Below are 17,111 nucleotides of genomic sequence, written 5' to 3' on the forward strand. Positions count from 1 at the left end.
TTCATGCAAACACACATACGTGCTCAGAACTATAGTAATAATAAAGATTGTATTTTTTTTTATTTCAATAATATTTTCACACCTTCGAATACTTTTTCACTCGCTTTTCGCGGTTTCGCGCTCTACAGTACTACTCTTTCTGAGTCCATGCATTTTTTGCTCGCACATTCTTTCTAGCAGTATATCCCTTCGTTTGTAGCATATTTTTCATTGCTAGTTTTCTTGGAAAATTTCCTTCAATATCGTGCGCTTCATTCGCTCACTTTTATCTACACAATTGTAACAGAACACGATCCCGTTGGCATTGTCCAAATGTAGCCAAACAACGCCCAAAACTATGAAGATCAGCTCAGCTATGAAGATCAGTTTACAACAAACCGGCGACGGTAGTTAACAAAGGAAAAGAGACGCCCATTTTCACAACGTATTCGTATAATTTTTCACCGCAAACGAGCCAACAAGAGTGTGTGATATGGATTATCAGTAATTTTGAATAGACACCGGAATATTTGCTGCCGACTGTCTCTCTTTACATGTGCCCATCGACCAGCCCATACCGATCGACCGTAACGACGGTCGATTCGTAATCTTACAGCATTTTACAGCGCGTATCGTTCGTCGTTCAATTATTGCTAATCAAATACCGCTTCACCCGGTTTTTCTATTTTGCTTGCAAACGACCGGCATAGTATTTGTTACTTTCGCCCACGAAATCGCTGAATCGAGCCAAATGGATACCAGTTGTGGAAATGCAAGCTAAATTTTGAAAAACGAATTTGACGAACGAAACGAAAACGAGAATTTGAAAAACGAAATACGACCGTTTAAAACGGGGAACGTAACATTTGCTTGTGTCAGTTGAAAAGGGTGATGACTAATGAAAGGAAATTAACTAAACACAATATGTGACACGTTTTGCAATTTGTTCCACCGTAGAGTAAAACCTAGAGATCGTTACCCCCAATGCTGATAGCCGACACACTGCAACGAAAGTAACAGCTACGTATATTATTTTAGTACGTTGAAATGAGGCAACATTACGTACAGAGAGCTACTAATTGGTACTGATCGTTTCTGTAACAAATTTCTTCTTTGCATGTGCTATAACGTTTCATGAAATTACCAATTCTGTTTTTCTCTACGTTTGGGCTCTTTCTAAGTGTTTTTGCCTATCTGTTTGCTCTGTTATACACATGACATTTGAAATCATATCGTCATGAGTCGACGCCTGGGTTCCGAGCGCTGATGGGGGCGTTTCGACTGAAACCCATCACGCAAACCTTGTTCTGCTAGTACTATCCACCTTATCGGCGTATCAGCCAACTCATAGTTTTCCATTTCGTTCCTATCTATCTTAGGGCTCAGAGAGTTGCTATGCTCGGTCTCTGGGGGGGGGGGGGGGGGGTTTATTCATGTTTCGTTGCAAACTTTATGTTTCTGTCAGCATGCATTTTGCGTAATTAGGAAGGGATGCAGATTTTTTTTTCAAGGTTTCATACGTATCAGCAGTTCCGTTACATATTCTCTCGGTATAACACGTAATAAAAAATAATCTGTTGGTTCATTCTCAAATTCCAAGCGAAGGATGTTGGAATGCGGTACACAAAACAAAATCATTCCAAGCAAAGAATGAACGCCATTGGCGGGATTTGTTTTTTTTAAATAACAACACTTATCGAAAGAAGAAAATATGGAGGTTTTGATTGTATCATCGATGAGAGCGGTAAGGGGGAGGATTACAAATCGTAATATGCTTCATGTTGAATTCTGCTTTGTTTTTTTTTTGTTACTGCATTACAAAACCTCACAAACACAACAAGACACCACGCGTCACAGCTGGTATGAACGTGCGCGCTTCAATTTTGCTGCCTATCACAGGATAGGGGGCATTTTCGCGCCGTTTCGCTTTCTTCAAATAGATTTTTATGCGTTTTGTTTCAGCCTACGATTCCTTCTCGTTCACCTTTAGTTGGCATAAACAGGGGGAACGCGAGCGCATCTGGTCCCACGCTGTGTCCGCGTGTGCTCTCTGTTGTGTTGGCAATCCCGCGTTCCGTATCCGGGCGCTTTACGTGTTCCGGATCTTTCCGGGGACGTAGTTTTTGTCGATCGATGCTTCCTGTAGGAACATGTGCAAGCACCGCTCGTTTTGGGCTAGCGGATGACCGGCAATTTTGTTGATGAACTGCTCTAATCCTTTCCGTCGTTCTTCGATGAAGTTTTCGTCGAATATGCCATCGTCACCTCTGAACGGCATTTGCCGTTTCCACGCTTTTCCGGGCAGCGGAGGAACGACGATCTAAAAAGTATATACGAGACTTTTAATACACGTATGGCCACATGGAATACTTTGATTGACGAGGAAATTTATGATTAAATAGTAAAGTGTTCACTTCCCTTGACAAAGCCAGTTAGGCATGCAATTATTGATGTATTGCGGTCCATCAATAATGATCACACAAAAGGATTCACGAGAATTCACATCCACGAAGTTGCTTCTACAACTCGGATAAATTTCAATAGAAAACCATGTTTCTATCATGCTGCATTCGCGCGCATGCTGGTTCATGCATTGAAATGTATATTTGTTTCATTTGTTTTCCCTGCAGTTATTGCTCCATTCAATGTTGGAGCCAGGGCTTCACAGACCCATTAGCATCCCAATGCGATATATAATGGCTTCATACGATTTTCTTGTCGTGCTCTTCAGTTTCATCGCAGAACTGGCAGGTTGGCAAAAAAAATAACAATGTCGATGCATGTGATTCACCATTCGCGAGCATCTCTGTGCATAAAAGGTCTACGGAAAATGCCACACCTCTGCGATCTCTCAAAAGCAGTCAAATTTCAAGCATTTCAAGACACGGGAACCCATCCACGGGGCATGGAGCTAAATGGCGAGCCAATAGGCGAAGTAAAAAAGGTAAACACTTACCTTACTGTCGCGCTCCAGTTCGTTCCGGAGCCATTCGAAATCACTATACCTGCGGCGGACGCTGGATTCTTTCACTTTAAACACCGGCAAGTTGGTCTGCGGGAATAGAGAAATGAAAAACGATAAAAAAACGCACTCCCCAATGTGCCACCCGCGTGCAAAATATGACTGGGAAATGCGAGGAATATTTTATTTACAACTTGATTAGGAATGGCAAACAAAAAAAAGCATAGACGTTCGCAGTAATCGATCGTTTTGAGAGTGTTACACAGTTTCTCTGTGCGTTTATAATTGGATCAATATGTCGTTACCGTCGTTGCGTTGCCGTAATTGAATTGCGAAACAATCTTTCTATCCTATTCCACAAAACACGCACACACGTTGTATTGTGGTGGGGCACATTATCATTCCACCCCGTTGAGGGTGAAATCATTACGCAAAAACATAAGCGACACTGAGATGACGAAGAACATTACTAGAGATAGATATTCAGGAAGTAAGAAGTTGGCATCATTTACATAAGGATCGTTCGCGAATGAAATTATTATCCATAAAGGTCACGATTCGTTTACCGGTCCCTCGGGGACACCGTGTGATTTGATTTTGAAGCGCCATTGCTCACTCCAATCCAATGAAATGACTGTAAAAATTTGACGAAACCACACAAAAACAGCGTCTACTGTGCAACACGTGGTTTTGCCGGTTTGGAACAGCAGAAGGATGAGTTCGACAATGCATCTAGCAGCCGTTGCGTTCGATGCCGAGTGATGACTCATGCGGTTCTTTGGTACATGCATTGCTGAATGATTCATCAGTCACTTGCACTACCCTATTCGATCGAAGGAGCACCGCTAGATAAACAAATTGCATCCAACGATGCATCCGAGATCGGCTGCATTTCAGAGCTTTCGGCAGCTTCTAATCTCGATGCACATCGCAACCGAACGTAAACAAGCAGCTATTGCTGTCAACTGCAGACAAAACACCCTGCTGTTAGGAATTAACTCATTGTCTCGTGGGGAGGCTTCGCGCTAGACAGACTTGTACATGCATTGGTCATGGCCAGGAAAAGAAGAAGGTGAAATGGATGGATCTGGGAGGGTAGAGGTGCATTGCACGAGCCGAGGACAAGTTGTCTCCTTGGAGCAGCTTACCCGCATCCGCACTTCGTAGTCGGTGTAGCGTTTCTTTCCGGCGGCAATTGTGGTCATCGGATTAACGACGTCGATTTCGAGGAAGTTGGCCGGGATTGCGTACGCGTCGTCGAGCGTCTGTTTCTTGACGTTCAGTCGTCGCGTCGCGTCCGCCGTGTTGTCCGATTCCGCCATCATCGTAGCGAACGTAGCTCGTTTGTTGTCACTTTAGTCACAGTGGCTGCTGCGGGGCTGTCCGAACACAGTGTGGACCTCGCGATGGGACGGCTACGTACCACGCTCTGTCTGCTTACCGGATGCTGTTGCGATAATGCGGGCCTTTTCTCCACACAACACTTGGCGGAAGATAATGGGCGCCTATGGTCACCTCCGTTGGTGTAGCCTGTACTGTGGGGAGTTGCAGGGGACAGCCGGATCACGTACTTTTACACTTTAGATTCGATTGCACGGACGTATTCTGTGGAACGGTCCCGGGATATGGGGATTCTATCTCGGAAAGGACTGCTTATCTCTCGCCGGGCGGAGGAATTATCAGGAAAATTGCTTCACTCCCACAGAAAGATGAAAAAAACACAACACTACTAGGCACTCGGTCATACACGCACACACGCTTCGGCTTTCTCTGTCGCACCGAAAGAAATCCGGCAAAAAATACACATACACACAACTCACATAATTGATTGTACCGAGGGACTGATTCTTCGCTCGTCAGCGCTTAGGTCGATGCCCGTTCGCTTGCAATCACAATTCTTCAGCTTCTTTGGGGGGAATCTAATTTAATTATTAGCCACCACACGTCTTACGTATCGCCTCCGGAAGCAGCCAGAATAGTGCGATTGGAAGTAAACCGAGACACCGCCTGCACTTTTCAGCGCACCATCAGGGAAACGCTTTGTATAACCACACACCAAGTGGAAGAATTCAACAATGCACGCCGCCAGCAAACCCGCGGTGGTTTTCTTGTTTCGGGTTTTATGGAACAGTGGACGACTGCACAAAGCCTCTTCGATTTGTAACGAGGCTTCCGTTGCAAGCGGATAGCACGGATTCAGATCAAACGCGAGCTAACGGGACAAAATGTCTACTGGTTATCTAGCAATGGCACTTTTTGACAAAAAAACAAAAGTACACCCCATCGGATGGCTTGCATCAGCCCTGTGTCGGGAAACGTCAAAATAAGAGACAATCACAGTGAGCATATATGGAGGACATAAATGCAATTGTCAAAAACCAGTTCCGGAAGCGAGAATAATTTAAGCGTATCAATATAGGAACTATTAAGCTATGCATAACTAACGAATACTCATTTTTTAATGAAATATACGATAACTTTGTTGGATGTAAAAAGATGCATTTTTGCATCTTTCTGATTTATTGACTGACAGCACCAATCGTATCCTGGTGAAAGATGTACGTCAATCGCTATGATAGGACGATATACTTATCCGACGCTAGTACTGTTTAGCGGTCCTGGCTTGTTGCAAAACACACCGGAAATCCTGAATAATCCTTAAAATCCTGAACATCTTCGGTACGATAAAGCTCGAAAGAAAAAGACCGTTGGCTAACTGACTCAGCTACTGTAAAAATAAACTATTCATCGGCAAAGCATGATATTATATACTATGAAATTTGAAACAATCCATCGTTTTTTATAACGTCTGAAATTTGAGTTTTAGCACGCATTAGAAATATTGAACCAGTTATGAGTATATGAGTTGCGAACAGAATTTTTCAAAATTTAACAACCATAGCTGTGATGTTAGAATTCATTTTTTGCTTCCCGCTCTAAGTATTCTGTAGCTATCTTCCCGCATGGATGGTTATGAGCGCCACCAGAAATTTTACGAACAACGTTATGTTCTGTCGTCAGTTTCGTTGTACAAATAGCCATTCGTTTCCCACGGCGATTGGCGCACTCCCAGTAACGTAGGCGGTCACGTTGTCGGTTGAGCTTGTAGATGTATCCCATATAAATCAAAGCACTTGTGCCCTTTTTAGTTGTCACGAAGTGGGGCTGATGTAAACGCTTTTGAAGCAAACACCTATCGGTAAGCTCTGTGAAGCACGAAAGAAGATAAAAAACGATCGGTTTGTTATAAGAATAAATGAAACTATCAATAAAATCCAAAAGTTAAAATGATAAATATACACAGAAATTTTCTAAGTTTTTTTTGAATAACCAAACACACACATCCAGAATATCAATTTATCAATTAATACTTTCGTCCATCCAATACATTTTTTTGTTTTCATCTATGTTACAGGAATTTGCGCATCATTATAAAATAAGAGATTCTTTTGGTTTACATAATTGAAATCACGAAAATGATTTTTTACAAATTATCATCTATCCACTCCTTCTGTTCGCACAATTACACCGATAGGAAACTACACACTGTGGTATTAATCGATACCATCAAATGCCATCACTTTTAAAGCGTTCGAATTTTTTTCTGATCGACCTAACGCTACAGTCGATGTTAATAGTATAGTAGTTAAGTATGTAATGAATCACAATAAATATGTATCATGCATTGTAGTAGCTGGTATACTACCGTACACGAAGTCGCATCACCGCCGGTTCCACGTTGTATTGATCGATGCGATGACTAGAGAATGATAAAATGGCCACCTTTGTGAGGGGTAGGGGGAGAGAGTAATTTCTATCCTTGATAGCGAAATTACTGGTACGTGTTGCTAAGCAAGTCAGTTTTGTCGTTCTCTACTTTCTACTTTGGCACCCAAATCCGATAGATTTAGAACCCACGGGCGGCATTAGCCTTGTTGCTTCACTATTTGTTGCTTCTTTACGAACAGCGCATGGCACCGTAGTTTTCGTTTGAGAAATTTCTCAATACCCTCGTTGATTTCCTCCCGGCTGCAAGTCGCGAAGCGCAGTTGCCGCGCCCGGTGCAGTAAACTGATCACCCCAAGTAAATTCCGAAACGGATGTTGTTCGCCACTAGAGCGCGCGACGGGTGATCGCGGCATGAACCCGTACCAACTGTACCGCAGTATCACGGAATAATCGACCGCATGCTCTAGCAGCAGCCGCATGTGGCACGTTGCGTTATCCAACGAGTTGCCCTCGTCCCGTATTACCGAGTGCAGCATTTGTGCCTAAAGTGAGACAAAAACAAAAATATTCGATATTAACGCGAATGGAGAAACTTTAGCTCGATTGGCGGCTTCGTAAATTCTTACGCATTTTTCCGTAAAAGAAGGATTGCCCAACAATAGCGTATCGAACTCATTCAATTCGTTCACGGTGTCGATGGGAAAGGGTTTGTCTAGTAGATTGCGCCGGTGCGTGCCGGCACTTGTCGATGAAAGATGAAATAACTCTGCAATGTCCAGTTTGCGCTTGCGGGAAACTATTTTTTTCGAGGAGTTGCTCTTTTTCACGCTGCATGTAATATTGCCTATCAGATGCTGCTCCGAGAGAAACGCAAACTCCCCAAAGTCGGTGCTGTCCTCCTCAATCTTTATGGCTGGTTCCATCAAATTGAAAAGTGGCGCTGCAACAAACAATTAAAAAACACGCATTGAGTATGGCTCAATTAGCACATGGGATTCGTTTAAATTTTCCAAACAGGCGCATGACATTTGGGCGCAATTGTTATTAGTAACTAATTCGGAATCTTATAATAATACATAACAGTTTCTATACTACACGCCGCTAGAAATGGTAGTCTTGTATTTGGGTTTATTTTTACGCAGCACTACGATGCACATAATAGGTGCATTTTTTCTTCGATACGATAATCTCAGGGTATGATTTGTAGAATGTCTAATAGCTAATAAACATCTCAATCGTTCAGATTCATCGTGTGTTAAATCTGGAACGAGATTAAAAACCAATGCTACATTAGAAGACTATGCGTGTATTACGTGAGAGAAATTAGTACAACGATTATGCTTCGCACAACATGCAGTCTTCGTCTATGTTCACACTCACCGTCGCGATTCACATCCGATCCATTTTTGCTCGTTTCGTATCTTGTTCCTATTGCATTCCTATTGCGGCACAATTTATCGACGCTCAACGGCTCACCGTTACGTCGTATGTTGTTGATACCTCCATGGCACAGCGTCCCATGCTAAATTCGAAACACTTTGACTGTTGGTGCCAATGAATATCAAGGCACACTCGGGACACGTTCAAACGCAGTCGGACTGTTTTAGCCACCCAGTCGTATTAGCCACTATGTGAAGGTAAGTTTTGGGAACGCAACACATCAAAATTTGAAAAGAAAAATTTACTCTATTTTAAGTGATAGGTTAATTATAACGTGGCATTTACAAACTTGTTGTGTATTACATTGATAATAGAATTAAATATAAAAAGAAAATCGTTAAGTTTGTTATATTATCTTATAAAAAATGTTGAATTCATCATGTGCTACGTTGTTATAATACATTCGTTCATGATATAACAAGGTTTGGCTTTGAGTCTTTGCTGGCTCGTCTTTCTGAAAGTTTACTTTCGCGGCGTTTTTTAAAATACTTTCTATTACGTTTTCTATGGTTGATTTTTTTTATAACTAACGTTAAACTATCTTGCAGCCAGCTTTCGTCGACTCCATACTCTTCCCACGCATCTATAGAAGATAAAACAAAAAAGCCGAAAAAATAGTTTCTAGTTAGAGTTGTATTTTTACTAAAGCCCCTGCACAAATGAATTGCAAAGCAGAAAGCCATTAAAAATGTATGATTGTTTCTAATATACTGCTCACCAAGCATACAGTCGGTAAAAATGAAATAACTCTGCATCGGCTTACGCTTAGGTCCTCTATTACAGATTCCCGAAAAATTGAACCCATACATGGCCGAGTCAGCGAAAATGTTCCCAAATACGGACACGATATCCAAGCTTTTACCCATTATAGATCGTAGAAAAGATGTCTGTAATGTGTAAAATAAGAAAATATATTGGTATCTTCATTGAACAACAGAAATATAGTGCAAGAATAAAATGCCTATCATATAAACATAACAAAGGATATGTTGATTTACACTCACATATTCATATCGTACGGCATCGTTGATTTTAACCATTGATTCGAGAAGTTCTACGTCTTCTTCGTTGGTAATTGGCATCCGTACTCCGGCAACTGAAATCACGTCATCTTCTTGTGCCAAGCTTTCGTGTTCTTTGGACAATTTATTTTTTTTTTGCTCTTTTATTATTAGTTCCTTCATCTAAAGTAAAAACGAAAAAAATAGTAGAAAAATTTAATTGAAATATCATATTAAGTTTAATAACGTAAAATAATAACATTGGAATAATGATTACACACATTAAATAAGCCATGATATTATAAGATTTAGTGTATTGTTTAAAAAACATATGAAAATACAGTTTTACATGATTGGAAAAAAATTATCTTCAAATAGGTACCATATAAACTTCTATTTCGTTGGTTACCAGTCGAATGTGAGAAATAATCAGAGAACATTTCATCTATTTGAACGCATCAGCACTAAAATAGTGGGCCTACATATTACATTTTTATTTGATTTTGCTTTCTTTTTTTAACTCAAAACTGCCCAAATTCTATATTCTTATATATCCGTTAACTGCATCACTCGCTAATTGTAAAATCTTTATCTGCAAAAAAGATAAATGGTATAATATTATAAATTTAATCAGTGCACATTTTTAGGGCTAATTTTCAGAAAATTACCGGTATCAGGTGTCACGGTAAATGATCATAAGTATGCCGTTTTTCGATTTTCTTTACTGAGGGGCGGCTTTTCTTTCCTTTAATCGACGCATTCTTTTCCTATTTCCAATCAGTGCGACCACATCTCGAATAGCCCTTGTTCTCAGTTCGGTAGAAAGCGTATTAGACCAGGCAGCTAAAAGAACAGGAGGTAAAAGCAAAATCATAAATTAGAAATACATTCCTGCACCATTATTGTTGTTATGATTTGTACTTACCATCGATGCAGGTAGTAAAAATGCAGTAGTTTCGCATGGCTTTCTTCTTGTCACGGGTGTAATTACAATGCCCACTGTAATTGTACTCAGATAACGCCTCTTCGGTGAAGATTTTCAAAAGAGCGAATGCAGGTTTTAGAGGTGTCTTGTTTAAATTAAACTGCAATATTTTCTCCTGAAAAGAGTATCAATTTTGTGTATCTTTTAGATTGTAGCGGCCTGATATTGCATAACAAACTGTAAGATCTTCTACAACTCACGTATTGTCTTCTGATGCTGTCGGACTGCTGCACGCACCGTTCAAGACATTCAATATCATCGCTAGTCGCGAGTGGGAAGGTCAGTGTTCGATTGTGCAGAGGGGGATTCTCCGTACATCCGGTATCTATCAATGTTACTCCAAAGGTCGAAAGTTTCTTTGCCACGGCCAACGATTTGGTATCTTTTTCTGTGAATATAAAAAGTGTATAATGTATATTAGAATATATCAAGAAAAATTCTAATAAAGCTAACAATTACACATATCCAGAAGAATAAAACATGTTGATTATTGTTTGGAAGCAGTATATATATATTTTTATAGCATAAAAACACAATGTTTTAGATCACCGTCCTATTATTCCATATCGTTTAATGTGTCATTATCTTCTAAGTATATTATATTAGACGCGCTAATGATGCATGTACTTCAAGATCGGTAAATGTTAACCATTGATTAACCAATATCCGAAATATTTCAACTAAGCTGAAAAAATAAAAATAAAATAAATATTAATAAAATAAAATGTGTTTTACCTATGCCTAAATCTAATACTAAAAAACAGTCAAATATTATTATAATCGACACGATACTCACAAGTACATCCTTACAAGCCGATGTTAGTTGTTCTTCTAAGTAGTTACCTTTGTGGCCTATTGTTTAACCATCAGGCAGAAAATTAAGGATGGGTTCTTTCAAATCCGTCTATAAAAGGTTGCAATGGTATAACCGGTATTTGACATTCAGTTTCTTGTGCTGCTTGTAAATGTGCTTGTATTACACGCTCCGTCTCTCTGTTGTAACGTTTATCAAGCTCCAAGAGTTCCATCTTAAGTTTGACGAGATCTTCTTTTCTTTTAGGTACAGCATATGCATCTAAAAAATAAAGTTTATTAGTGTTGAAAGAATCAACGAGACAGAAAGTTTGAATTAGGCTTCAGAACGGCTCCACACACGCTATACACAGAATAAATGCATTTTAAATGTTTCAAAATTACTTTATTTCGTTAAACTCGTCGCTTTTTTAACAACATCATTTGAATCATCTCCGATCGCTTACGACGTTTGCAGTTACTATGGTTATTAGTTTCATGTGCAGCAGCTACTGCGTTCGCCAACTCTTGGGTCAATATTTTCCTGTTCAATCCATGGGACTTCCAAGCCGCTGTATAAGAAGAATGCACTTGCATTACTGCCAAAGAAAGTTAATCGTACAGACAGTTCTAGTCTTTGCTTACCTATCATGCAATCAGTAAATATTTTATACTCTGTTATGATGTACTTCGTTTGTGCGGTTTGTTCAGTTTTCTGCAAGCAGAAGTTATACAGCGACATAGGGCTGAAGAAATGGTTGAAGCTTTTTGAGACCGTTACATGTGGGTCCTTTTTGATGCTAAGATATCGTATCTGTAGTAGGAAAAATCAATAGTGACGTAATTGTTAGTGATCTTCGAAGGCATTTACGTTACTATAATGATAAATACTAACATATTGTTTGCGTATTGTTGAATTGACCCTAATGGTGTTCTCCAGTCGATCTATGTCTTCCTGACACGAGAGAGGAAAGCAGAATCCCGGAACGCCAATTAGCGATTTGTTGGCTGATTTGATTTTGAAAACTAAGGAGAAGAATAAACGAAATTCACATATTAGCACTAATATTACTTATCAATTAATTGTGCAAGTAAATCTAATAAAAATCCTGTCTAAAAATGATTCCAAATCAAACAATAAAAATTGCCATAATTAGAAAGCATTACAGCTATATTTGATCTGACTTTAAAACTCGAAACGCTGCGCGTTCACCAGCAAACGCGGAGTGTTTTCACTCAACTGAAACTTTAAATACAGTAGTAAGTCTTAAGCATTATTTCACTCGTTTTCCGTTCTCATGCAAACCATTACGCGCATTTTAACGAATGCGACTGTGACTGCTGACATAACGTCTCCTATTGAGCAGCAAAACTACACGGCGCAACTCTTTTGTAAGCTTATCTTCATCCACACCATGACTCTGCCAGGCTTCTATAATAGTTAGGAAAAAAAAGCAACATAAATTTAAATAAACATACATAATCTTAATCACATCAAATTTACGACGGGGACGTACCTAGCATGCAAGTGGTGAATATTTGGTATTGTTCCATAGGTTTTCTTGTCGTTTTAGCGCTTTTATATCCCTTCCAGTTGTAATTACACATTGCTTCGTCGGTAAAGAACAACGCAAAACAGTCACTGATGTTGGCACTTAATGCTTTTTTACAACGAAGAAACTCAATCTAAATAAACAGAAGAGATTGATGAATAATTAAACGATTTAAAGTAAGGAATACAAATCAAAGTCACTCATACGTATTGTATTCTTATCTTAGGATTTCGATTAACCATCAGCTCTAGCCGATCGATGTCTTCCTCGCATTGCAGTGGCATCGGAAATCCACTAATCGTTACTCGCTTTCGTGGATCAATGCCTTCCTGTTTACAGAAACTCACATCGATGCTTCTCAGTTTGCTTTGAATAGTGCGAATCTCGATGATATTGGGGTGTTTACATCTCGTTCGTAGATTTGTGAGTTGTTTTTTCAATAAATCTACCTGTTCTACCAATGCTGCAATAATATAGACGAAGGTTAGTGGTTAATATAATAGATGCATCTTAACTGGAAAGTTTATCGTAGGTGTGAGAAAGATTTTCTTTTGATTCATAATACACAGCAGACTTGGTGAAACCATATGATCATTTTTCATTTATTCCTATTGTATTTAGATAATACATGTGATTTTAAAATTCTGTTACTAATGTCAGAACATCTAATCAAATTATAAATTATATCTCATCCAATTCTTTATCTCCGCGTATTGCAAGTATGTTCTGAAAATCAAAAGAATAACATGTTAGTGGCATTATCATCAAATCATACAGAGAACACACTTCAACTACAGTCTTGACAAAGGAAAATGATGTTCGGTGTTAGGAGAGTATTGCTAAGATAATAAATTTATTGTTGTTAATGCCTTAACGCAAACTCGTTCGAATAATGCACGTGCGTGTCTAGACTGATCCGCAAATGCTCATTCCGATTTCACCGTATCAATAAGAAATTGTTTTTCCATGTGCTTCCTCGCTCGAAAACTGCGCTGTCGCATTCGGTTGCGACTGTGCTTGATGGCCGCTGTAAGTTGAGATTGGAGTTCCGCTTCAACCAAGCCACTGCTTTGGAAGGCTTCTGCAAGACGCATGCCGCACAGTGGGGAAAAACAAAAATGAATATTGAAGAAAAAAAAACGATTAGCTAAGTATTTATCACAAGATATTATCAAATCTCAATAAAGCACGGAAATCACTCTACACTGCAGCAGAATGTTTGCCGAGAAAAACGTTACGTTGAACGTTATTCAAATTTGGCCACATATGAATCACTAATCCACGTGGAGGCTAATTGTAAAAGAAAAACATACCAATAAAGCAATCGTAGAACACGGAATAGGTTTTCATCGGTATTTTTGTCCTCCCGCATGTGTTGGAACCATGAAAGTTGTAGGCAACTAGTGCATCATCGGAAAAAATGTTTGATATAAAATTTTGTATCAACATGCATCTCGGTTTACGTTTTGAAAGGTAATTTACCTGCAAACGAATGAAAGCGGAAACAAAAACATTAGTTATTGCTACGCTGGAACCCAATCCAAATCAACTCACATATTTTGTTCTAAGGTCCTTGTTGATTTGGATGGCATTTTCTAGGCGTTCTACCTCGGCTCGATTCTGAAGGGGAAACTTGAACCCTGGCACTTTCGATGTGGTAGTTTTCTCAGTCGGTTCGTAGGCAGCCTTAACGTTGCTCTCGACAATTTCAGGGATCGATTGAACCGGTAAAACGACACGGGAAATACTTTCATCCTGTCCTATTGTAACAGGAGGTGCGAAACGTTTATGAATTGGGCGTTTTAATCCGGGAGTTGCTCGGCTGATTGGTGTAATACGCGGTATTTCCCAGGAAGAATTCGGCACCAGGAAGGTCTGCTGTAGTGGGGCTACACATTATGAAGCAGATAGAGGTATGGATAAAAAAAAGCATAACGAAAGTGATACAAAAAATGCATAATCGTCAGTATAGATTGAATATATGTGATGAGCAGAGATATCGCGATAGCTACAAATCTCTTGCGAATGAATCATGAGACAAAACACTTCGAACACAGTGCTTCGGAAAATAGTTTATTTGCGAATTAAACGTGCGGATTTTGAATCGCAACAAGCAACAGCAATCTCGATGTTTTTTGATGCTATGTATTTGAAGGACGAACGACGAAATAGCAATGATGGAATGGCCTTACCGGCTAAATCCAAATGAGTTCCACTTTTCAGTATCAGCTCTTGAACACATAATACGCTAGATTAGAAACCATGCAAATCATCCGTTTTATATTATTCTTCAGCCAGCATTCAATTGTTTTTGTTATTTTAACCGACTGTCGTAGCGCCAGCATTCGATTGTGATTGCTATGACAAGTATATCGAAATCGGTTGCATAAATAAGCTTTTTAGCGTGGAGCATCCATACTCTAAAAGGTAAAAAAAACAATACATTAGTTGCAATGAAGAAATAAATTGCTAAAGATCGTACTAAGTAATAATTTACAATACACAATATTGAGCACAATTAACTTGCGTTATATGTTTATCTTGCGTCACATGTTATTTTTTTTTCCTTAAAATAACTTAAAACTTAAAAATTTAATCTGTGGTAAAATGACTCCAGATAGAATGAAAATTCTGCTTGGAATCATCCGAGAACACATGTATGTAAAATTAAATTGCGGCACACGAGATAATAATCTTCCATTCCTATCCCTTTACCTTTCAACTAACTTAATGCTTGCATTTGAGCTCGCCTTAAGCGATACCTGGATTAATGGCCTCTACTTCGGTATTAAGTGGCTTTTATCGAAACATGCTTCACAAGTCCATTGTCCGCCCGGACAGGCGGAACAATAGGTTACTATTTTCTGTAATTTCTTCTTATAATCGGGATCGTTCATTCTTTTAATGCAGCTCACACAGAATCCTCGTACACGTGTTTTGATTAACTTCACCAGCGTGTGACCATTCGACAGCTGCTTCACGATGTGTTCTGGATTGGGTCGAGTGTTGTCGAGAGTTTTAACCCTGTCCACATTTGGCGTAACAACTTCTACATTTGCGTTGTTTTTTCGATCCGGGTTACTGCATAGCACTGCGGTCATTTGCTGTCCCTGAGATGACGTAGAAATGTTGACCTTTTTCATTACGTTTAATCGGCGTGTTTTGATCAAGGATATGTCTGGAAAATTTCGGGTTAGCTCGTTTGAGAGTTCAACTTCGAAAGGGATATCTGTGAAAAATTGAATAACGTTACAGAAGTAGGAAACAAATTAGTATAATTTCATGACATTGCAAATTTAATTTTAAGCGCTACGAATACTATGCCAACAAGACTGCAAACTAGTTGCAAAAGGAAGAATCAATCTTATCTCTATAATGGAATACAGATTTTATTATGCGTTAATGTTTGTCATTTGTCATTTTTGTTCACATTTGTCGGGAATATCACTTATCTGTAAAAAAAGGGGAATGTATAAAGAAATCATTATAAAATCGAAGTTCCCAAACTACATCATCTTACACTAAAAATTGGCAAGTTGGCCGGGATGACGCGCCCGTAGTTCTTGGGCTCATGATTGTGCGAAGCATCAATGACATACAGTTCCTTACATTTCGTTTTCAGACTGGCGTAACATTTTTGCTTACGGTATTCGGTGCACCGCCAGTAAATGATGTTTGCCATTCCGTTTATGCTGGCCTTCGAAAAGCTAAACTTTTTGTACACCAAATTGCCACGTTGATTGTATCCGTACGCCTCATCCGTACGTTCCGAATTTCGCTTGGCGCGCTGGACTCTTTTCATCCGAGTATCCGTCGCTGCTGTACTTCCACCTAAAATAGTAATGAAACCATGGTTGATGATTTGAATTTTTCAAAGATAGCTCGCACAAAGTAAGATAAATATCGGACAGCAATAAAATACGCACGTATAAACAACGTTGCGAAGTTTTATATTTATTGGATATTTTTCTTCCCAAGTAAATACACAAACCATACTCTTATTCTCTCGAAGAATTTCTCTCTTCCTCAGCTAGTTGGCTTTTCCAAATGGGGCTGCAAGATTGTAAAAGTTTGTTAAGTGATGTAGTACAACATACTTGTTAATTAAAAACGGTACATCAGTTCATCCATACTTTTGCATTCCTTTTTTTGCCTGACTTTTTATGCATGTTTAGTAAGTTGCGTAACGCTCCTTTACTGCGACGATTCATGCATGGTGGATGATTGTGTTTGTCATTCAAAATATGTAATTTTTTTTCTTTGCCATAGGTTTCGGCTCGCGCGGAACATCTATAAAAATAATGGAAATAAAATCGTTACTTTAGTCGAATCCGTAAAGAAATTTTAAGAGGTACACACTTACCGCAGCGGTTTGTATTGAACACACCGGTACTGGAGAGTATCCCCTTTTTTACGATTACAGGCGTATCGGTAATCATCAATGCTCAACTGTGTGCCACCACGGGCCGTTGTAAGATATGCAACCTTGTGAGTACCTGTACGAAGGGATTAGTATCATTTTGAGTAAGTACACTACGTGCAACAGGAGCAATTATTGTGATTGCAATTTTTACATTGCATTTTTAACCCATCAATCATGCTCAGCGCATATTTTAAAACAAACATAGTCTATTGAACGCAACGCAACGATTAAACGATGATTTATTTTT

General features: G+C 39.3%; 4 protein-coding genes and 1 long non-coding RNA gene across 5 annotated transcripts; all 5 read right to left on the reverse strand.

The window, feature by feature from the left end:
• Positions 1-38: 38 nt before the first annotated feature.
• Positions 39-4,485, reverse strand: LOC128722178 (sorting nexin-12). Its single transcript, XM_053816018.1, has 3 exons — positions 4,090-4,485; positions 2,936-3,031; positions 39-2,299 (listed from the first exon to the last, which is right to left on the reverse strand). The coding sequence occupies exons 1-3, from the start codon at positions 4,264-4,266 to the stop codon at positions 2,069-2,071; spliced, it is 504 nt and encodes a 167-aa protein (XP_053671993.1). The 5' UTR covers positions 4,267-4,485; the 3' UTR covers positions 39-2,068.
• A 2,382-nt stretch (positions 4,486-6,867) lies between these two features.
• LOC128731429 (uncharacterized) lies at positions 6,868-7,602 on the reverse strand. The gene is made up of 2 exons (XM_053824550.1): positions 7,297-7,602; positions 6,868-7,212 (listed from the first exon to the last, which is right to left on the reverse strand). Exons 1-2 carry the CDS (start codon positions 7,591-7,593, stop codon positions 6,868-6,870), a joined length of 642 nt encoding a protein of 213 aa, XP_053680525.1. The 5' UTR covers positions 7,594-7,602.
• Positions 7,603-8,517: 915 nt separating this feature from the next.
• LOC128720974 (uncharacterized) lies at positions 8,518-9,294 on the reverse strand. The gene is made up of 3 exons (XM_053814679.1): positions 9,115-9,294; positions 8,829-8,997; positions 8,518-8,693 (listed from the first exon to the last, which is right to left on the reverse strand). The coding sequence occupies exons 1-3, from the start codon at positions 9,292-9,294 to the stop codon at positions 8,518-8,520; spliced, it is 525 nt and encodes a 174-aa protein (XP_053670654.1).
• A 276-nt stretch (positions 9,295-9,570) lies between these two features.
• Positions 9,571-11,124, reverse strand: LOC128720986 (uncharacterized). The gene is made up of 5 exons (XM_053814689.1): positions 11,100-11,124; positions 10,297-10,484; positions 10,037-10,211; positions 9,780-9,954; positions 9,571-9,703 (listed from the first exon to the last, which is right to left on the reverse strand). The coding sequence occupies exons 1-4, from the start codon at positions 11,122-11,124 to the stop codon at positions 9,833-9,835; spliced, it is 510 nt and encodes a 169-aa protein (XP_053670664.1). The 3' UTR covers positions 9,571-9,703; positions 9,780-9,832.
• Positions 11,125-11,287: 163 nt separating this feature from the next.
• Positions 11,288-11,872, reverse strand: LOC128731430 (uncharacterized). The gene is made up of 3 exons (XR_008411685.1): positions 11,784-11,872; positions 11,534-11,702; positions 11,288-11,460 (listed from the first exon to the last, which is right to left on the reverse strand). It is a non-coding gene; the product is annotated as an uncharacterized LOC128731430 (long non-coding RNA).
• Between the last annotated feature and the right edge of the window lie 5,239 nt (positions 11,873-17,111).

Source organism: Anopheles nili, chromosome 2 (assembly GCF_943737925.1).
Source record: "Anopheles nili chromosome 2, idAnoNiliSN_F5_01, whole genome shotgun sequence".
Taxonomy (NCBI): Eukaryota; Metazoa; Arthropoda; class Insecta; order Diptera; family Culicidae; genus Anopheles; species Anopheles nili.

What these genes read in the sequence shown, in the direction of transcription:
- LOC128722178 (XM_053816018.1), bottom strand. Translation starts at nt 4,266, where the DNA reads ATGATGGCGGAATCGGACAACACGGCGGACGCGACGCGACGACTGAAC. An exon ending in ACTACGAAGTGCGGATGCGG is followed by an intron (nt 3,032 to 4,089) that starts GTAAGCTGCTCC and finishes CTATTCCCGCAG; the next exon opens with ACCAACTTGCCGGTGTTTAA. An exon ending in AACTGGAGCGCGACAGTAAG is followed by an intron (nt 2,300 to 2,935) that starts GTAAGTGTTTAC and finishes TATACTTTTTAG; the next exon opens with ATCGTCGTTCCTCCGCTGCC.
- LOC128731429 (XM_053824550.1), bottom strand. Translation starts at nt 7,593, where the DNA reads ATGGAACCAGCCATAAAGATTGAGGAGGACAGCACCGACTTTGGGGAG. An exon ending in CTTCTTTTACGGAAAAATGC is followed by an intron (nt 7,213 to 7,296) that starts GTAAGAATTTAC and finishes GTCTCACTTTAG; the next exon opens with GCACAAATGCTGCACTCGGT.
- LOC128720974 (XM_053814679.1), bottom strand. Translation starts at nt 9,294, where the DNA reads ATGAAGGAACTAATAATAAAAGAGCAAAAAAAAAATAAATTGTCCAAA. An exon ending in ATGCCGTACGATATGAATAT is followed by an intron (nt 8,998 to 9,114) that starts GTGAGTGTAAAT and finishes TACACATTACAG; the next exon opens with ACATCTTTTCTACGATCTAT. An exon ending in TTTTACCGACTGTATGCTTG is followed by an intron (nt 8,694 to 8,828) that starts GTGAGCAGTATA and finishes TATCTTCTATAG; the next exon opens with ATGCGTGGGAAGAGTATGGA.
- LOC128720986 (XM_053814689.1), bottom strand. Translation starts at nt 11,124, where the DNA reads ATGGAACTCTTGGAGCTTGATAAAC. An exon ending in ACTCTTGGAGCTTGATAAAC is followed by an intron (nt 10,485 to 11,099) that starts GTTACAACAGAG and finishes TTATATTCACAG; the next exon opens with AAAAAGATACCAAATCGTTG. An exon ending in ACAGCATCAGAAGACAATAC is followed by an intron (nt 10,212 to 10,296) that starts GTGAGTTGTAGA and finishes TACTCTTTTCAG; the next exon opens with GAGAAAATATTGCAGTTTAA.